At 36.3% G+C, this 20048-nt stretch overlaps 2 protein-coding genes across 3 annotated transcripts; both read left to right on the top strand.

The window, feature by feature from the left end:
- Positions 1-993: 993 nt before the first annotated feature.
- Positions 994-5151, top strand: LOC115420395 (troponin I, slow skeletal muscle-like). The gene is made up of 6 exons (XM_030135632.1): positions 994-1004; positions 1405-1483; positions 1593-1724; positions 3629-3718; positions 3848-4021; positions 5065-5151. Exons 1-6 carry the CDS (start codon positions 994-996, stop codon positions 5149-5151), a joined length of 573 nt encoding a protein of 190 aa, XP_029991492.1.
- A 3311-nt stretch (positions 5152-8462) lies between these two features.
- On the top strand, positions 8463-12996 carry bpgm (2,3-bisphosphoglycerate mutase). 2 transcript variants are annotated; one of them, XM_030136731.1, is made up of 3 exons: positions 8463-8554; positions 9002-9624; positions 10362-12996. In XM_030136731.1, the coding sequence occupies exons 2-3, from the start codon at positions 9024-9026 to the stop codon at positions 10535-10537; spliced, it is 777 nt and encodes a 258-aa protein (XP_029992591.1). In that variant the 5' UTR covers positions 8463-8554; positions 9002-9023; the 3' UTR covers positions 10538-12996. The 2 variants fall into 2 exon arrangements, with proteins under 2 accessions (XP_029992591.1, XP_029992592.1); XM_030136732.1 differs by lacking the exon at positions 8463-8554 and adding an exon at positions 8584-8907.
- Positions 12997-20048: the final 7052 nt, after the last annotated feature.

The raw sequence follows: 20048 nt of genomic DNA, 5'->3' as shown, positions 1-20048 counted from the left end.
TTAACAACTGTTTCAGTTTTATGTCTGTTGTAATAAACTGGCTTTCTGACACACACTTACACTGATTTCCTACTAAGTATATGTTACTTAAAACTTGTTAGCACGACTTTATTAAAGTTCATGCACTTGGCCTATGTCATATTTGTCTTTTTTTCCTCTGTTTTCCTTGTATAACTTTTTTAACTGCACAAAAAAACTTTTGGATAAAACCTCCTTCAACCTCCTCTCCAAGGAGACATTGTTTAGACTAAAATCATTGCAGTAAAAAACTTTCACACCTCAGACATATGGGATGTAGGAGACAGTGCAAGAATGGTGAGGACAGCGGATCTATTTTGGTGAGCCACTCACATGAGGACTGGAATCTATATATCTGCCCTGTTTCTGCTTGTCTCATCTCGGAAAAGAAGTCAGAGGCTATATCACATTTAAGGTAAGGATTTTTATTGAAACTATTCACACAACAGAGAAAGTAAATTCAGCAGTCAGGAAAGATTCTGCTCTGAAACAATTTTATGTTCATTATAATCTCTTAAAATCTAATATAGGTTTGTGTTTTCTTTTTCAACCAAATGACACTCTCTTCTCAAGGGGAGTTTTTGATCATGACTGAAATCAGCTGGCTTCTTTTGTACATAAGTTTACAATAATAAATAACATTTTGAAACATTTTTAGATTTCTCCATTGATACATTTCTTGCATATTTTATCAGATGTGTCAAATATATAAAATGAACACAATGTTACAATGTGCAGTTTATTTTTTACTGATCACTTCTAAAATTATTATAAATATTCGTGACTTTCTTGAAGAAAGGTTTATTTTAGTCACAAGTCTGACCTTCAGACAATGTCACACATTGTTTCACATATTACGGACCCACAACCATTTGTGTATGTATGAGTTTCCTAAACATATTTTGCTTTACAGTAAACTGAATTTACTGACTCTGCTCTTTTTGATTTATCAGCGGAGGTCACAAAAATACAACAATGTCTGATGCGTAAGTATCTCAGTCTAATCAACCTTCATCACACTGTATAATAACTCACATTAAATGTAAAAAAGGTAGTAAACACAATGTTTTCTTCTTCTCTCCATGGTTTATGGGCACATCCTTCCAAACTGTATAGGCCTGTGGTGAGTTGATTTAACTGTAAAAGCTTGGACACTGTATACTTTCATCATGGATATAAATATGCCTGTCAATAGATATATCTCCTAACTTGAGCTTTTTCTTTAACATCTTTGGTTGCATTAGACTGTTGTAAATTAATTATCATCAGCCTGCTGCATCAGTGTGATAAGGTCCATATTAAAGGGACTCATCTGTCATATCTGTAAAAGCTAAAATATTCAATTCTTCTGCTTGTTACAAAATACTGAGAAATATTAAATATCAGTGCACTGAAAACATGTACATGTCTGTTATTCCAGAAAGTGAAGCCAAAAATCTCTGCATCCCGCAGACTGTTTTTGAAGGTATTTATATTTGCCTGTGTCTCAGACAGTAACACAAGATAATATGCATCAACCTTTAAATAACACGTGGTATATGTTTTGACTGGAGTGGTTTACCTTTGTGCACCAGACCAAAATGATAAAGAAGGCTATGACCGAGCTGGAAAGTGAAAAACAATTCAGAAAAGATGAACGAGAGAGAATCCTGGCTGAAAAAGTCCCTGAACTGCAAATGTCAAGCCTCTCTTTGCAGGATCTTCAGGTACATTTGTTACATAAAAACACTACACATTTTAAAGGAGTGATATTTTGCTTTTTTTTAAATGGAAATATGCATTTTAAAACATTTCCCTGTGGTCTACATATGCTATGCTTGGGTCTGAATCCTTCATTAATTAAAGTCCACAGGCCCATCTTCAACCCCATTTCTGACGAATGACATGAGAAAAGTCGTTTTGAGCGCTGGCCCTTTAAATCCAAATGAGCCACTTCACACTCCGTCCCCTCCTAGTTGTTGGCTGTGGTTTCTGTCCAATTCAGCCACTTGTGCTCATTAATACAACCAAACAACTAAACAATTTAGGTAATTGGCCTGAAGTTGAACATATTTTCAGTTTTTACTACAACTGCTGCTGATGATAAATAATTATGGTGTACTCGGACAAATGTTCATCGGAAGTCTTGACCTTATATGTGCAAATGCCGTGACATAACTAGTTATAAAACATAACAAATTAAGAAGGAAATGAAACGGGTTGTAGAAATCCACTCAATTTTTGCCGGAATGAATAGAAAGATAGATTTGCAGCACCTGGAAGGTTCAAATTTAAACTTTAAACTTTTTAAAATGATCTCTACAGAGCCAAAAGGAATTCAGTTTGGTGATGTATTCTGCTGAGACTTGGTGCCTTAAATATAATGACGATTTTGTCTCGGAAGCTCAAAATAACAAACCACAATAGTGAGGATAATACACACAACATAATGGGTCCATCTGAAATTCCATAATATGTGCAGCGTAACACAATATTTACTAATGTTCAACATGCTTTTGTGTAAATAAAGTCAATAATGTATATTTCTGTACACACTGCTCAAAGTGTAAGTCCATGGCACTTTCTGCAAACTTCATTGACTTTGTGGAGCATGTAACCATGGTAACTGGCCAACCTCACCTAAATCATGATCATCAAATGGTACCAACATGTGTGTAACAATACAAACTGTAAAGTCATGTGTGTAATACTTCTGACTGTCAGTGACTGGGTTCGTATTAAGCCATTTTCTGTCACTGTCATGTCTGCATTGCAATGTGGGATATTTGTGTCCAGAGCTCGCATACTGTAATATTTACCTGGAAATAGTTTGCAATTCACATACCGCTGGTCTTAGACATACCAAAACATAGTTCATACTGTTAGCTCACTAACTACCATGGTAGTATGGAACATCTGATACTGCAAATGTCAACATTTTTTATCAGACCCTTTTCTTTAGAAGGAAAAAGTGAAAAATAGAGATGTCTGTGCTATTCATCCAAATTAGAGATAGATCCACCAACTAGATTAATCGGCAGCAATAGAACATTTTGCAAAAATCAGTGCCAGTGCAAGTTTGCACTGACAGCAGCTGATGGATTATTGTGGAGAAGCAAGCTACCATGATAAAAAAAAAAAAAAAAATTAAAAAAATCTATCTATCTATCTATCTATCTATCTATCTATCTATCTATCTATCTATCTATCTATCTATCTATCTATCTATCTATCTATCTATCTATCTATCTATCTATCTATCTATCTATCTATCTTCTTAAATTTGTATTTATTTATTTATTTATTTATAATGGTCGTTTTGGTACTCCATATTGTTCAAAAGTTTAGCTTAAAAGATTAATGTGTGATGTGTTTTGGAATTTAGCAGGAGCTACAGGGCTGATACAGGCTTTTCCTCAACAAAACTATCTGTACTGTATCAGCGCTGATCAAAACTTGCAGCATGCATCTGTGCAGATGTACATAACAGACACCATATTGCACTGCTTTGGTTATAATCCTTACTTCTCGTTTTTCCATAAAAAGCTGCAGACTACCCGTATTTTCACCTATTACTGCTGTTTTCTTTTGCCTGATATTCATTACAAGTCTGAAACATGTTTGTCCACAGAATCTTTGTAAAGAATTACACCAGAAAATTGATGTTGCTGATGAGGAGCGGTATGACATTGCTGCAAAGGTGTCCAAAAATGACAGAGAGGTTGGTAACATTACTGACTTATTACACTCTAGAAATCTTTCCCCTATAACATGAGAACAGTCACCTTAGAAATTGTAATTCTTTGCATTCTGCATATAAACAAAACTCTCAAACTGGTTTCTCACAAAGATACAAGACCTGTCTCAAAAGATCTTTGAGCTGAAGGGAAAAATGAAGAGACCAAACCTGAAGAGAGTCCGGGTTTCTGCTGATGCCATGCTTGGAGCTCTGCTGGGGGCAAAGGTCAAAGAATCTGTGGACTTTAAGGCCAACCTGAAGACTGTGAAGAAGGAAGAAGAGAAGGTAAGCGCTTTAGCTGAATCCTTAAACTATTTTTGTGGTGACTTCCAAATGGATTTTTCTCTACATTTAACATTTCCTGAGGGATTCATCATGCATTTTTTCAGTGAAAAGCTATTATTTTCCTATATTTTGATATACTGCTTATGTGGATGTTCATAAGTGATTTTTTCGGCCAAATTTAGCATTAAGTGAACATAAAAACAACTGTTATTTGTCAAACAACATGGGTTTTACTGGTGAATCAGTGTCTCAGAAACTGATTCACTACAGAGCCTCTGAACGTCCAAATGGGTCATATCTGATGCTGATAAAAATCTGAGAAACTGCATTTTACCTGAATATTACATATATTGATAAGATTAGTGGTTTAAAAGTTATTGAACATTATACATCAGTAGATGCTTTTGGAGACCAGCAGCTGTTTAGGTTTTTGAGGGGTAATTTTACATACAAATTGTGCAAAAAAAAGTAGAAGTGCTATTGTGGGAAAGGTAATTTGACTGAAGGCCAGTAATGATCTGTTATGTTGTACGGTGAACTTGCATGAATGAATTTGTGCTCATTTAAAGAGTGGAATGAAGAACTGAATGACTTTAAAACAGTTAAGCCTATATTTATACATATAATGATGATTTCTTTATTTCCCTGAATCAAGAGGGGTTCATGCATTCCTCCAAATATCATCAAATACATCAATAAGAACTGATAATAAAGGACAGCATATTCCAGATCTAAACATGACCATAGAGCACAGGTGTCAAACTCCGGTCCTCGAGGACTGGTATCCTGCATGCTTTAGATACTTCCCTCTTCCTTCCACACCTGGTTCAATTAATGATCAGCTCCTAATCATGCTCTGCAGAAGCCTGATAACGATGTAATGGCTTCCAGGTGTGATGGAAGAGGGAAACATCTAAAACATGCAGGATACCAGCCCTCGAGGATCTGAGTTTGACACCCCTGCCAGAGAGGGAAACATCTGACCTTGTCGATGAAAACTGAATTAAATTATTTCGTTTTTTTTCCACTTTTCTACCCTACAGAAAGAGGAAGTGACTGACTGGCGTAAGAATGTGGATGCCATGTCGGGTATGGAGGGCAGAAAGAAGCTGTTTGATGCTGGACAGTAAACTTTGTCTCTGAATCATAAAACTGAACTTTTCATTTTATAATGACAATATGGACTTGACAACCAGTTTTACAAGTGAGTTAATGTAGTACACTGTGATTATTCTCTGAGAACACACGTTTTCCATAATGTATAATGTATTATGAAAGACGTATGTAGAAAATCACACGTACTACTGTATCACTGTTGCTTCTTTAGCATGATGTATTCATAAACACAGTGCAGCTACTCAGGTCTTGAAGTGATGCTAGTATTTCATATTTCCAGCCTTGTAAGCAATAAGAATCCGACAATGAGTAAGCTGCCATATTTGCTAAAAAAGGACCACTAGTTTGTCCTTTGACCTGACTTTGTCCTTGCTATCTAAAGCTTACTTTGCATGGTGGACATTTGTCTCAACATGAAAACATAAAGAATTGAGAAATACAGTTCTGTGTGTTTTGTGTTTGCCAATGTCAGGTTTATTGAATAAATACACATTCCAGGCCCAGTTTAAGATAGAAGTCACACCAAGTTCAGTATCACTAAAAATTAATGGGGTGTCAAACTGTTTGACAATAAACAGTTTGACTGTGATGACTATAAACAGTGTGATGAACTGTTATCAAATAATAAAGTGTAATTATATGTGTTCAGAGCAGTAGTTACTTTACTTTGTAACTACTGCTCAGGAAAGTCTTGGAATCAGTGTTTGTGTCTATTTACTTATGAATTTATCTCATTAAAGCAGAGGGTCATGATATGACTATATTGTATTTTGTCATGAGGGAATAAGGTGCCTTTTGTTAGATTTCAACATACCTTGGATGATCTTGGCACTATGGTAGCACTACACCAGCCAATACTCAGTTGAATTTAACAAGTAACAAGCTAAAACAGTGGGTTGCATGCAACTTGCTTAAACTTTTATTTTTTTATGACTAAACTAAAATGACTAATTTGATAACTGTTCTGATATATTTCTTAGAATCAAATACATTTATATAATACATATATTTTAATCTCATGGTTTACTATTTTTCTTTGTGATAAACTGGAGACATGTCCCTGCCCTCAACCCTCTCAAGGAGTAAGCTGTTCAAAAAATGGATGAACAAAAATAAAATCTAACACATTTTTGGTCCAGGTTTTTGATGGGTTGAAATGATAAAGTGCTACATTTTTGTTCTCAGATTTACTTGAATATGTGTGCACTTCTGCTTTACTGCATCAGCATGCTTGTATTAGACAGCATCACTATTGTACCAGTGTGCCTTAGGTTGGTCACCATAAAAGGCCACTCTAAAATGAGTAGTATCATAGATTTAAATTTAAATTATGTTTGATTTCAGCCAATCAAATAACTGGAGCAAAATAAAAGTGTTATGGTTATAATTTTGCCATGTAGATATGGAAGAACATAGTGTATTTTTGGGTGTTTGGGTCCAGGGGAAATACCTAATGTAACTTCTGAGGCTTGAGCTAAGAACTTTTGGTAACCCCTGTAAATAACCCAAAAACATTTCTGCTATAAACTGATCCAGAAAAGACACAAACGAATCCATTTGAAAGATCACAAAATACCCCAGGGGTACTAGGGGAAGACGTGTCCATATGTTCCCTCGTCCCCTTCAAATAAAATCTATGCTAGCCCATCATAGCTTTTCACTGACTACACCCACTCAATTGTTGTTTTTTTCCTAAACAAGAATTTGTTGAATTTAAGAATAATATGTGTCTTTGTCATGTGGTTGTTTTTGCTGTGCAGTTTTAAGAAGTGACAATATTTATACTAAAAAGTGCATGAATCAATTATGGCTCTGCTCCAACAGAGGGTTGAAAATCATGCTGATATAGAGTCAGTGGAGATGCAGTGAATCATTACTACAAGCTCAACAGCTCACATATGTCAATTACATAAGCTCACACGCTTGAAAAAGAGCTTCAAACTCTGTGACTCTGGGAATCACTCCATAAAGAGACTGTGAATATTGAACTAGAAGTTACAGAAAGTCATTTACCAAAAAAAGAAAAAAAGAAAAAAAAGACTCAGATTCAACTCAGGTTGTTTGGATGAGTTGAGTTCAACTTTATCATCCAACTCTGAGTCCAAACAGACAACACAAAAAAGCCACAACATATAACAGACAATATTGTCACTTATTATGAAAGATAATCATACCAGTGTTGTGAGTCAACAATAAATGCATCAGTGTCAGGGCATTCCCTAATATTGTAAAGATTAGATGCAGCACGCTTCATTTACAAGTTTTGTCTTTAACCTTTTTGGGTGTTGTTTATTATCTGCCCCAGCTTTTTCAAATGTTTGGAAACAGATAATAATAATAATAATAATAATAATAATAATAATAATAATAATAATAATAATAATAATAATAATAATAATGGACCGAAACCATGTGACATGACTCAAATTTCCCTGCAGGACTAACAAAAGGATACATCTGAGCTTAATTCTTCAGCAAACTTGACAAAAATGTTGATATGAATACAACTTTTAAGATTTACAGTAAATAGTCAGTATTTCTTTCACAAATACAGGTCAAGAATAACAGAAATTTAAATAAATAAACAAAATTCGACCGCCGTGAACCTAAACTTCCTGAAAACTTGGGGAGAACCCTCAATGTGAGAGGATACTCTGAATTTTCAGGTATTTAGTGGAAAAATCGGATTAATTGACTGACCATTTCATCTACATACATGATCTGGGGATAATGTGCGTAGATGAAATCATGATTATCTAAGTTATATGACACATTGTTTGTGTGCATGTCAGATGTCAACAGTTCAACATTAGCCATCACCACTAGCAAGGTATGCTAAATTGTATGATTCATATTTAATTAATATATATTAATATAATAATAATAATAATAATAATAATAATAATAATAATAATAAATATATTTAAACACTTGTAGATCTTATTATTCTTTACTTTGTGCGTATATCTGAAGGCTATTTACTCATTTTTATTTATAGCTCTTACCGTGAATTTAACATGATTCACGTTACATAAACTGTTTCCTCCTCCCTACAAACACATCCTTAAACCACAGCTGTAAACCATTAATCCAGTGACTTTGCATACAGTAAACCATCACCAGTGTGCTTTTTTAAATTTTTTATTTTACCTCTTTTTGAATTGTGATGCATTTAAGGGACAGCAGTTTGGTGTTCTCTACTTCCGCAACGCTTTACGTGCCAAGCCGTTAGTCCTATTCCTACTATGGGCATACCAGTATCCGAAAGCACCACCTTAGACCTGTATTTACAATTCTGATTGGCCGAGGAGAATGTCAATCATTAACGGTCCCTTACGCTGCTGTACGTGGTCTGAATACTGTCAACACTGACGGCTGTACCAGCTAGAGTTAGGCCGGTATAACAGCCCACAGAGGGTAAGACGAATATTTCTAAATTTCAGTGACATTTAAATTATCATGACGAGACCGGAAAGTCCCGATTGCTGTTTTTTTTATTCGCTCATTCTGTCTTTATGTTACAGCTCGTCCATCCATCCCTCATGTTAGCTAACATGCTCAAGCAGCGTTCATTAAAATGTTTAGCTGTCTGTAGCATCGGTAATGTTATCCTTCATTTTTGACTGCCTCGTAAGCTGTCTGCCTTTGGCCTGCCATTCAAGACAACCTCTAACCTTTTACTGGTCCTTCCTCCCACGTCCCTTCTGGTCCTGAGCTTCATGCTAGTTGGATCAGATACAAAAAGCTGTGACTTGCTTAACACATATATTGTAAGCTGCAGATCACTGTTTCACTGTTGAAATTTATTAGTGGTTTAATTTATGTCATCAGTAACCAACTCTTTTCATCTCTGTCTATGTGCAGGTTTTCTCTGTTTGTACTTCTGATGTCCCAGTACAAACTCTTTCTGCTCAGACATGGAGAGGGGGCCTGGAACAAAGAGAACCGTTTTTGCAGCTGGGTTGACCAGAAACTGAGCGACAATGGGGTGACAGAAGCTCAAGACTGTGGCAGGCTCCTGAAGGAACAGGGCTTCAAGTTTGACATAGTGTTCACTTCCATACTGAGCCGTTCCATCCAGACAGCATGGCTTGTGTTGGAGGCCATGGGCCAGGAGTGGGTCCCTGTGGTCAAGTCTTGGAGACTGAATGAACGGCATTATGGTGCCCTGATTGGCCTGAACCGGGCAGAGATGGCTCAAGAACATGGTGAGGAAAAGGTGAAGTTGTGGCGAAGGAGCTATGACATAACCCCACCCCCAATTGATGAATCCCATCCTTACTTCCAGGAAATATATAATGATCGCAGATACACAACTTGCGATGTGCAGAAGGAAAACCTTCCCCGAGCAGAAAGCCTGAAAGAGGTGTTGGACAGGCTGCTGCCATATTGGGATAGCACTGTTGTACCAGAGATAAAGAAAGGCAGGACTGTGCTCATTTCTGCTCATGGAAATAGCTGCAGAGCCCTGCTGAAACACCTGGAAGGTATGTTGCTGAAGGACAGTTTTTGTTTGTGGGATACATGCATGCAGTTGAATTTTGCAATAGCTCTTCTGTGGAATTCAGGCTGCACTTTCTAGATATTAGTCAATGAACTGGACATACAGTATTTCAGTTCCAGAAATGGAAGGTTGAACTTGTACAAAAAGGTCAATGAGTTTAAATTACATTACATAGTCAGGGGTTCCACTTTGACCTTTATCACACTCGTAAGCCTTGGTGGCTTCATGTGTCACACACTTCACTAGCTTCACATAGAGCACTGTTACGTAATATTAGGAAACACAGGAAATTAACCTGTTTTGTCCTTCAATTGTTAGGCAATAGGGTACAGCGTCTAAGATTGCTGAGGTAAAATTCAAGCTGATATTAATAATTATATTTTCATTAAGGTATAATCACCTGAAAATATTATTTGTTGTGTGTTAAGTACTAGCTATACAGTGAGAGGTTTATCTCCAGATGGAGCTGGTCGAGTCCACTATGTTTAAGCAGTAGCTCAGAACAGACTTCCTCTTTACCTGCTATGTTTGAATGTGGACCATAGTTGATATCCCCTTAATTAAAAAAAACTCAGATCAGACAGAACACTGGGCCTAATGAAGGCCTGCAGACATTTTTAGCAGCCACTGTAGAGGAGACTGAGACAAGAGAGCTTTCATGAAGATTCCATGATGATTATCGAATGCTGTATCTAAATATTTCTGTCCTTATTTTAACAGGGATATCAGATGAGGATATTGTCAGTGTGACTTTACCCACTGGAATACCTGTATTGCTTGAGCTGGATGAAAACCTCAAACCCGTGAAACCTCGTCAGCTGTTGGGAGATCAGATGAAGATTCAGGCAGCTATTAAAAAGGTGGAGGACCAGGGAAAAGCTAAAACATCAACTTGAATCAACTCTTATGGCTGTAAGACTTTACTTTGGCTGTAGTTGGTTGGGTATGATTTAATTAGGTATAGTGAAAATAAAGCTTTTCAAAAACTCTGAAACTAATTGATATTAAAAAATCAAAACAGATTGTTGTTAATTGTTAATTTGAGTCTGAGGATATATGTAAGTCTTCTCTGGAAGCTGCTGTATGTGTCATAATGGCCTGGCTTTTTTCTGACAGGCCTGACTGAGCCCTGAGAACATTCAGATATGTACTGTAAGTGTTTCAGCACTGTGTGGACATGTGTTTGGTGTAAGCACTGAAGAAGTGTGTGTTTTTATATTTATTTTGGAGCTACTTGTCTTGACTAATGCGTGTATGGTGATCCTACAGAGGAGATTAAATTATTTACTTATGTGAATTTTTGGTAAAGCAGATAAAAGTCTAAACATGACATATTCAGAAAGGAGAATCAGCCTCCTTGCTCCATTGCATTAAAAAGCTTTGATGGCATATTATGGTCATGTTAAAAAAATGGTCAGGAACCGGGGTTTATATTTGAAATATTATGAGGAAAAAATATGAAAATATTTTATGAATATATTTCATATTTTCATATAAATATGAAAAAAAATTGAGTCATACTTGGTATAAATACAGATAAAGTCCATAAAATCTTATCACTGTAGCCTGGTGAGTGGCTTGGGTTTGGTGTTAACTTGGTAACATTTAGGAAAAGATTCTGGTTTGTTATGGAACCTCTAGTTTTCATTCCGTCATTTTGATTAATTCTTGGCCACTACAGAAGTGTATCATAAGCCATCGCAGAAAGTTGTGGGTTTGTCCATTTTCTGTTTAATTCTGGAAAGTTTGGTTTGTTTAGTGTTGTTTTGGTTCCCTTTTATTACATAATTAGCTTTAAAAGCTGAGTTGGTTGCGTTCCGGGGATGAGCAGCAGGTTTTAGTTTGCCTGGTGTTCATGTGACTGGTTGTGCAGCAGATTGTGGTACACACAAAACTGAGAAACTACATCTTTAAAAATGAACGTTTTGGGTACATAAGGGTACATAATTCCCAGTCTTACTATGAACTAGGTTGTCAACTTTTACAGGATTTTACCTCTATTTATACCAAACATGGCTTCATTTTGCAGACTTTTTTACTTTAATCTCAGGAAATATCCCAGTTGTTTCTCCTAAATGTTCTCTTTTTTTTTGCCAATTTCTTAAACCCTGTATTGATTGCTTATGTTTTCTTTACCTAAACTGACTGTATTACACTGTTTTAATAAGCTTTCCAAATATTCTCCTTTTTTAATGTGTGCCTTCATTATTTGTCCAGAAATTCAGTTGCATTAAAGCTGCAGCACTTGGCAGTTTTTAGTGTCATTGGGCAAAAATCCCATATTTCCTTTTCAGTATATAGTTGAAGTGGTCTGAGAGGACATGAGATTTCTGCATCTCCTTACCTTTGTTTTCAGGATGTAGCAAATCTACTTCCTGATACAGGTTTTTGTCCAATCGAAGGTGCTTTGAGACAGCTAGGAGGGTTAAAAACAAGGCTGACAGTTTTAAATACCATTCGCTAAATAGATTCCATCAGAAGCTTGGAAAATTAGCTTCACTTTTCCATAAGAAGATCAGACAAGGTCAGGTTCATCTATATTTGTTAATTTAGTTTGTTTAGTTTTTTGGTTTGGACTGAGAGGAGAGAGTGGCAGAGGGAAGGCGTGTATTTTCACTTTCTGCTGTTTTATCCTGATTTCAACTCCTGCAGCTTTAAGTAACTTGTGCTAAATGAACTGCCTGTGGTGATTTTATAAATTTTTTTTAGATTTTGGAGTTAAATCTCTCCTTGAACAACTCCAACCCTCGTAAAAAATATTTAAGGGAAACTTGAGAGCCAAATGCTGTACATGTGCTAAACCACAAAATCCATAAACGTCTGTGTAGGTCTTTGACATGTTTAATGGCTGTTAAATAAGAGAAATGGTAGAAGTTTTATAGTAGTAAAACACTGGTTAATAACCACTTCTAAGGATCTTATGATTGTGTTCATGCCCTTTAACTGTGAATATGAAAAAATTATTTTGGATTAATATAATTAGGATTTTAACCATTTTAAACAGTTGGTACTTTTTCATTTTTTTGCTAAATTATTATGTGCACTTATTTAATACTACCAGGAACTGTTACATGAGGGAATTTGTTACAAACTATTCTCCAGAAGGACATGCAAACCTTTTTATTTGATGTACACTCCATTTCACGTTACATGTGTTACTTCAGTGTACTGTGCTGATGTTTGTACTCTAGGCATCCTTTACATCTTCATTTTCCTTTAGCCACAGAAATATGATCTGTTACAGAAAAGAATAAGTTAATAATATTGAAAACTGTGTTCTATTTGTAAAACGTTGCTTTGTCTTCCCTGCTGTCTACACCTGCCTGATGAAATAAAAGCAAATTCAAGTTGTCAACGGCTTTGTTTTTAATTCTTATGTTCCATTTTGATCCTGTTCTGTTCATTATTTCACAATAAGAGAGGCGTTTCAAATGTCATGAAGATGCACAGTTGGCTATAAATTCTGTGATTGAGTAAACAAATAGGAAAGTTAACAATAATGCTGTTTAGGAACATCCCTGTTATTTGGGTTTTGGTTGACGTGAGCCCACTGTAAGCAATAAACAACTGGCTCTGTTTGGCTACCACAGATGGTTCCAGAGGAGTGGCTCTTCATTCCTTAACCATTTTTGTAAAGTGGCCAAACCAGAGAGGCTGTGCCAGGGAGAAACCGTCTAATGAACGGAAACTCTTTAACTATCAACATCATGGTAATGTAACTTCAGTTTTATTATACATCCTCCTAAATATTTGTCGCTTTATCAAAGACACAAAAAGGGGCGAGTAGTATTCATGATGTGATTTGATTTGTCCTGTAAAATCAAGCAAATGAATGAACGTCAACTGTGATCATTCACATAAAGAACCCAAGAAGGCAAAATTCTGTCAAACTGACCAAAGTATGCCATAAGAATTGATGCTGAATCATAACGCATTGCATATAAACCAGAAGTAAGGAACCATAGACCGCACACACGATCAGAGGGAGCATCACTGAGGCGGGGCTGTGTCTGCTCCTTTATAAACTTCTGGAGGCTCTCCCTTTGCTGATTTCCAACAGGAAGCCAATCACTTTGGTCTGCCGGCCTGGTGAGTTTTCATCATAATGAACTGTGATGCTTCTTTTACTTTTTAACAATTTATAATTTGAGCTTGGTTTGGTTGAACAGATGACAGAAATGCTGCTTGAATTTATGCTGGTTTCAGTTTGATGTCATACAAAGACAATGTAAACTCAAGAGGAGATGTGATAGATTTAGAAGGCTGATAAAAGTACTTTATGCCTGCAATCCTAGACAATGCACTTATTAAGTTTAAAGTCCATAGAAATGCTTTTGAAAAGTTGCAAAAAAATGAATAAAAACCCTGAAGTGTAGACTCATTAGACACTTGTGATGTAGATGGAGACAGGCAGGTGAACAGCTTCAAGAGGACATAAAATGCAATAGAAAACCGTTTGCTGATTCTCTGAACAATAATTATAAGCATGCACAACCTTCATATATACATTTTCTATTCAATGTGTTGCATTTCTTCCCCATTTTGAACATTTGTTTGGTAAGTTGCATACCGTTTTTTGCTGAAGTGCAATAAATGTCACTTAACTGATGATTTTCACTATTATATCAGACAGCTAAATTCCTAGAAAGTTGTAAATATGATGCCGATTGTACATGATTCATTATATTTCTTCTAAGGAATTTGATCTTTCTAGTTGCATCCATGAAGCAGCAATACAATAAAAGAAATTTTCTGATCAGGCAGATATGAATGGTCAAGTTGTCTACACTGGTGTAGACATGTGCAGATGAGTGGCTTCAAACTCTCACATTCCTCCTTTTTCCACTCCGTGAGGCTTAACACTTGCATCTCCCCTAGACAAGACTGAATACTATAATTTGACTTTTTGTTGCTCATACATTGAGCAGACGTCTGGCTGTGGAAAAGCTGTTTGCTGTAGTGGATATGCCAAGTCAGACTCCTATTCCTTAGATGGTAGTGAAGATAAAGACTGCAACCGCATGGGGCTGGAGTGTGTGAGTTTATGACCGTAGATTCTTCTCCTCAGGGACTGGAAATGTGTTTGGGTTTCCAGAGCATCCTCTCCCCTCTTGATTCCTGAAATCACAATAATTTGGAGTTACACTGGTGAAACCAGCTGTGTGATCTATAGTGAAATGTTTGTGCATGAGGTGTTTGACTCAACACTCCATCAGAACTGGCCACAAATCTGTATTTAATTACCTGTTTAGTTGTGGATGATTTATGTCCCATATGACAAAGGCAGTGTTAAACATCACTATCTGTTAATATAACAGGAGAGAGTAAGACATGAGGGATTTCTAAAGAAAGAGGTTGTGAATCATTCAGTCCAAATAAGACCGATAAAGGCTCCATCCAGCTGCTAATGCTTTAGAGGACAAATGTGCCTCTGTAACTTCAGTGTGGTGTGTTTTCATGGAGGAGGGGGCTCTCTGCTCTGTAGTTATTACAGGTGGGACACTAAATGGGAGAGGAAATTGTTTCCCACAGCAGCAAATTGCAGGAGGTGAGTAGAGGTGAGTGTCTGTGGATCTAACATTAACGGAGTCATTCATGTGCAGTTTACCTGCCATCAAGCTTGACTGGATGTAAAGTGTAATGAAAACTGTTTAAATCTGACTTTTTTTTTGTGATTTGTCCAGATGTGGCAAAAGCACACAGATTTATTACTCATGCAGAAGTACTGATGTTCTTTACAAAGTGCCTTTTTGTTACATTGTTTTGGTCACTTCTTTTGCATTTTTCGGTCATGTTTACCCTTTTAACTTGTTTTCATATGAAGATTGTTAAGTTTAATGATGTATTCAACGAGAGACCATCTTTTCTAAGTCAATAACGATTGCTATGGTGCATAAAATGCAAAAATAATTGGTAAAAATTTTTCAAAAAATTTCTTCAAATGCATTAAAATGAAAGCATAACCAGCCTGTTTTGACAAGCTGAAAGTACAGGTAATCGTTCTAAAATGAGAGTTAAAGTAAAAAACAAAACAAAACAAATACTCAAGTCAAGTTCAGATAAATAAAACCTCTATTTAAGTACAGTAAGGAAGTATTTGTGCATATAGAAGTATATATTGCATACTTCTCAACTCTGGGTCTGACAGTCAGTTTTCCATTTGCACTTTCTATAATCCAGGAGCATTACAGAAAGCTGATTCCTTACTTCCACAATGGAAATAAGTTATTCTTGGATCGCCACTCTGTACAGCAGCAGGTATTTCCTAGAGTAAACCACGCTCTCTGTCTGTGGCCTTGCACCTTGCCAAGCTGGGACACTACAACTAACAGTGCCTGTGTACTTCCTTAAAAGGAGGCTCAGATCACCATCTTAGGGTGGGATGCGGAACAGGGAGTGCACAAAGCTGCATCTATTTCCAATGAGCCCCTGGTTGAAGAGGAAACTATAACTCAACTTTGAATGTAAATTAATGTGCAGTTTGCTATCAGTTTATTTAAAAGCTGGAACAGTGCAAGACACACATATACTATGCATGAAGTTGTTAATGCAACGAAGCATGTGTCGTTTTGCTCTGCTCGCCTGTCAGGTAATGATGAACTGTCTATCCTCTGCTTTATTAAAACAAAACTGAGCTGTAAAGCACCAAGGAGCCACACTGAGACAATTGTCTGTACCATCCACCGTGGTTATCAAATAGAAACACTTTCACTCTAACTGAAGGCAAACATTTTAATGATCAGTAGAAAAGGTCACCAGTATGTTTTGGCTTGTAAACTATGTGGAATTTATTCCTGGTCAGGGACTTTTTCATATGTGACCATGTTTGGTCATGTGGAGTAAGCAGCTGTGGCTTCTTGATTGATTGCAAACGCCTCTCTCGTAACTGTTTATCTATAAGCGTGTTGAAGCACTTTCTTTATCTTTTAACGAGAGGCATTTGGCTATAAGCTGAATGACTGCTGCATATTTATCATGTCTGTCAAACTGATATTAAGCAGCATCTTTTAAATCTTGCATCATATAAATATGACTTTGGGTGTCTAAGTTTGGAATAATTGCCTTTTTCATACCATTATTACATATATTTGTTATTATTAATAAGTATAAACTTTTGTGTTTATGTGTGCAGTTGTTTTCTGCATCATTTCTCCTAAGTCATCATACATTGTTGACTTAAAATATATGATATCCGTACTGTAAAGTACTGTCTTCTTTTGTTTTGTTTTACAGTATTGTTTCTTCAGCTCAGTGTTGTACTGTAGTTCCCTGAGGTTGAAGAGATTTACCATTTAACTGAATGAGAGTCTCTTCAGAATGAATGAGTGTATCTGTAGAATTGCTGCACCAATTTATTTATTTGCAAAATGAAAATATGAAAACCAAGAAAAATGATCAAAATACAATAAAATGTGCTGGTGACACAAAAACCCAAGAGGTTTGTAAAATCATTTCACCCAAATAAGCACAAACAGAAGATAGAATTATCAATGAATAAGTTCTTTTTGTCTATGCATGGATGTCAATTTTTTACATGGTGCACACCTCAGCACAAATAAAATGATCACTACCTATTGTATCCTGTTTGTTTCACCCAAAATGAACTGAAATGATTACAGGAAGCAAAACTAAACAGCTAATATCCATCTGTGTATGTGTCTTTTCTAATAGAACTGCTAAATTATACTGTAACTTGCCAAAGTAAACACAGATCATGCATCAGAAAGTCTTTAAACGGACATTGTGCTTCCCTCTGCCTCTTTCTGATGTCTGATTAATGCATTGTAAAATAGACCCCTAATTACAAAATGAGACAACATAAAAAACACAAAGCTGGAGTAAAAACAGACGCAAGGGAGAAACTAATGGCATCATGAGGCTTTTAGTTGACAGCTTTAAGCAATTGTATCGCATGCTAAGCACTAGTGTCTCCTTAAGGCTTATTTTAACACTATTACACCATTGGAGGAATTCTCAGGCTAAATTCTGGTTGATTTCATAAACAGAGAGCTTAAAGATGTGGTTTTGACTCTTTAATTTGCACCAGAGAAGACAAACTTCCCTTGTTCCAACCTATACCTTCCATCACATGTATTTCTCAAAAGTAGTCACTCACTGCCTAAATAAAATGCATTTTTTGTGATCACTACAATTCCATAATGTACTCTCTCTACAAATATGGCAGACACCTGCATGTTTAACGTTTAATAGCCCTTTAGCCTGCCAAAGAGCTTTTGCTTGCACTGTGATATTGGTCTTGATTGCTTCCAAAGTAGTCTACATGTAAAGTGAAAAATAGGATGCCAGGTGTAGGCAGTTAATGTTTTTGTTATACGTTGCACTTGATTTTGTCTGACTCCATGTTTAAAATCTTGTCTTTTTTCATTCTTCTCTCTACATCTGACATTGATGTAGCTATTAGTCATATAGTTGTTCAAAGGGGAGCATGTTTTTCTCATTTGGGCTGGACCAATGAATAAAACTCATCTAATCTGTACTGGTGGCAGCTGTTACAGTGAGCTCAAAGTCTGTACTCATTGTGTATGATTGGCTGTGTGTGTGCACCCACTTTATATGCAAAGTGTGGGTTAGAGTGACCATCCCCTTGGGCTGTGAGTTTATACACTTGACAAATGCAGATCGGCACTGGTCTTGCTGGATTTGGTCCAGTTCAAACAGGCCTGAATCACTGCTCTGACAGGTCTGTGAGCTGTGAGGCTGTAGGTCACTCAGTCTTTGTCACCACAACAGCCCACAGACACAGACCAGCCTTTGTTGGTGTGCAGACTTTAATTGATCCTATGTTAAAACAGCTGCAAAGGAGTGATTGATAGCAAGTTGGAAGTCTGTCAGTGTAGATGTTAAGGCTTCACCACTGCAAATTTACTGTGTCATGTAAGGATTTTACAAGTGATGTGGGTGCTTACGAATGATATAAAGGTGCACTAGAGCACACAGCGCTCTGCCAGAGCGAACAATCTGGTCTTCTTCTCATTCTACAATATTATTAAACCACAAAGTGCCATGTTTTCCTCCTTGTAGTCAGGTGGTTCCACTGGTTGTTGTGTAGGAGTGGTTTACTACAACTTGTACAAACAAATCACAATGATAAAGGGATTTATTTTCTCTTTACATGTGGTTGACATTATGTGGGACTAGACACTGTAAACTTCCTTAGTATCGCTGATCAGTAGACCTGAATCTCAGATCTGATGAGTACTTCAAACAAATTTAGGCAGATTCTAAACTGATTACACATATCTTCTGTCCTTTACTCTGAAGTGCATTTATGCGTTTATGTGTTTTTGCACCATTAAAATGCATTTTAACCCCATAACGTCAAACGTATCATATTTGATACATGAGTTTTGAAGCCCTCAGCATGATCAGTGTGATATTTTTTTTCTGTCACTGATGAGGAAGGAGGCCGAACTTTGCCAATTTTGAAAAAGAATCACCAATTTGTTAGACGTTTGTGTTATATTATCTTGTCGTTTGTTCAGTAATAATAATATTTGAGCATTGAGACCCGATGTATCAAATATGATACAAAATTTAAACTCATACATGGAAATTGATATTTGAAAAAAAAATGTTTTGGTCATTCAGAAGGACCAATAAAGGCTCCAGTTTGAAAGAAATGGAATTTTCTGTCAATGATTTAATGGTTTAGGGTTTACAGGGTTAAATATCAATGTGCTACAGCTTTTCTGCTCTTTTCTTCAAGAAAAATTTTATATATTTAGATCATTGGCAGATAACTCTGGAAAAATCATGAGGAAATATCTAATTATATAGTAATGAGCAGACCTTAATAATGAAAGATTAAGGAAGTGACATGTATTACTTATTACCAGTGACTTTAAACAACACCAGAAGTTACAGATTTTAATCATTTTTAATTTTCTATGTAATTCTGTGAGTTTTTCAAAATAATATTTCATAATTAAATAGAAAGTTTAGTGATATTTTGATGATTATTACATTTTTACTTGTGTAAATAGGGGTTTGCATTCATTGCATTTCGTTATTATGAGATACAGTCAGGTCCGTAAATATTCGGACAGTGGCACAAATTTTACAGAATGTTCCCTCTGTACACCACCAAAGTGGATCTGAAACAATTCAAGATGTGATTGAAGTGTGGACTTACAGCTTTAATTTGAGGGGTTAAACAAGAATATACCATTAATCATTTAGGAATCACAACCATTTTAAACAAAGTCCCTCCATTTTCAAAGGCTCAAAAGTAATTGGACAAACTAAGATCATTAAAAATGCATGAATTGTTTTTAATACTTGATGGAAATCCTTTGTAGTCAATGACAGCCTGAAGTCTGGAACCTAAGAACACCACCAGATGTTTCCTCCTGGAGATGTACACTTCCACCATATGTTGATGGCTTA

This window comes from Sphaeramia orbicularis, chromosome 6, assembly GCF_902148855.1.
Source record: "Sphaeramia orbicularis chromosome 6, fSphaOr1.1, whole genome shotgun sequence".
Lineage (NCBI taxonomy): Eukaryota > Metazoa > Chordata > Actinopteri > Kurtiformes > Apogonidae > Sphaeramia > Sphaeramia orbicularis.
Note: the sequence above shows the minus strand (reverse complement) of the source record. Positions and strands in the feature narration are given on the sequence as shown.

Coding starts and splice junctions, on each gene's coding strand:
- LOC115420395 (XM_030135632.1), top strand. Junction 1,484..1,592: donor CCCGCAGACTGTTTTTGAAG/GTATTTATATTT, acceptor TTTGTGCACCAG/ACCAAAATGATAAAGAAGGC. Junction 3,719..3,847: donor TGTCCAAAAATGACAGAGAG/GTTGGTAACATT, acceptor TTTCTCACAAAG/ATACAAGACCTGTCTCAAAA.
- bpgm (XM_030136731.1), top strand. CDS start 9,024: ATGTCCCAGTACAAACTCTTTCTGCTCAGACATGGAGAGGGGGCCTGG. Junction 9,625..10,361: donor CCTGCTGAAACACCTGGAAG/GTATGTTGCTGA, acceptor TTATTTTAACAG/GGATATCAGATGAGGATATT.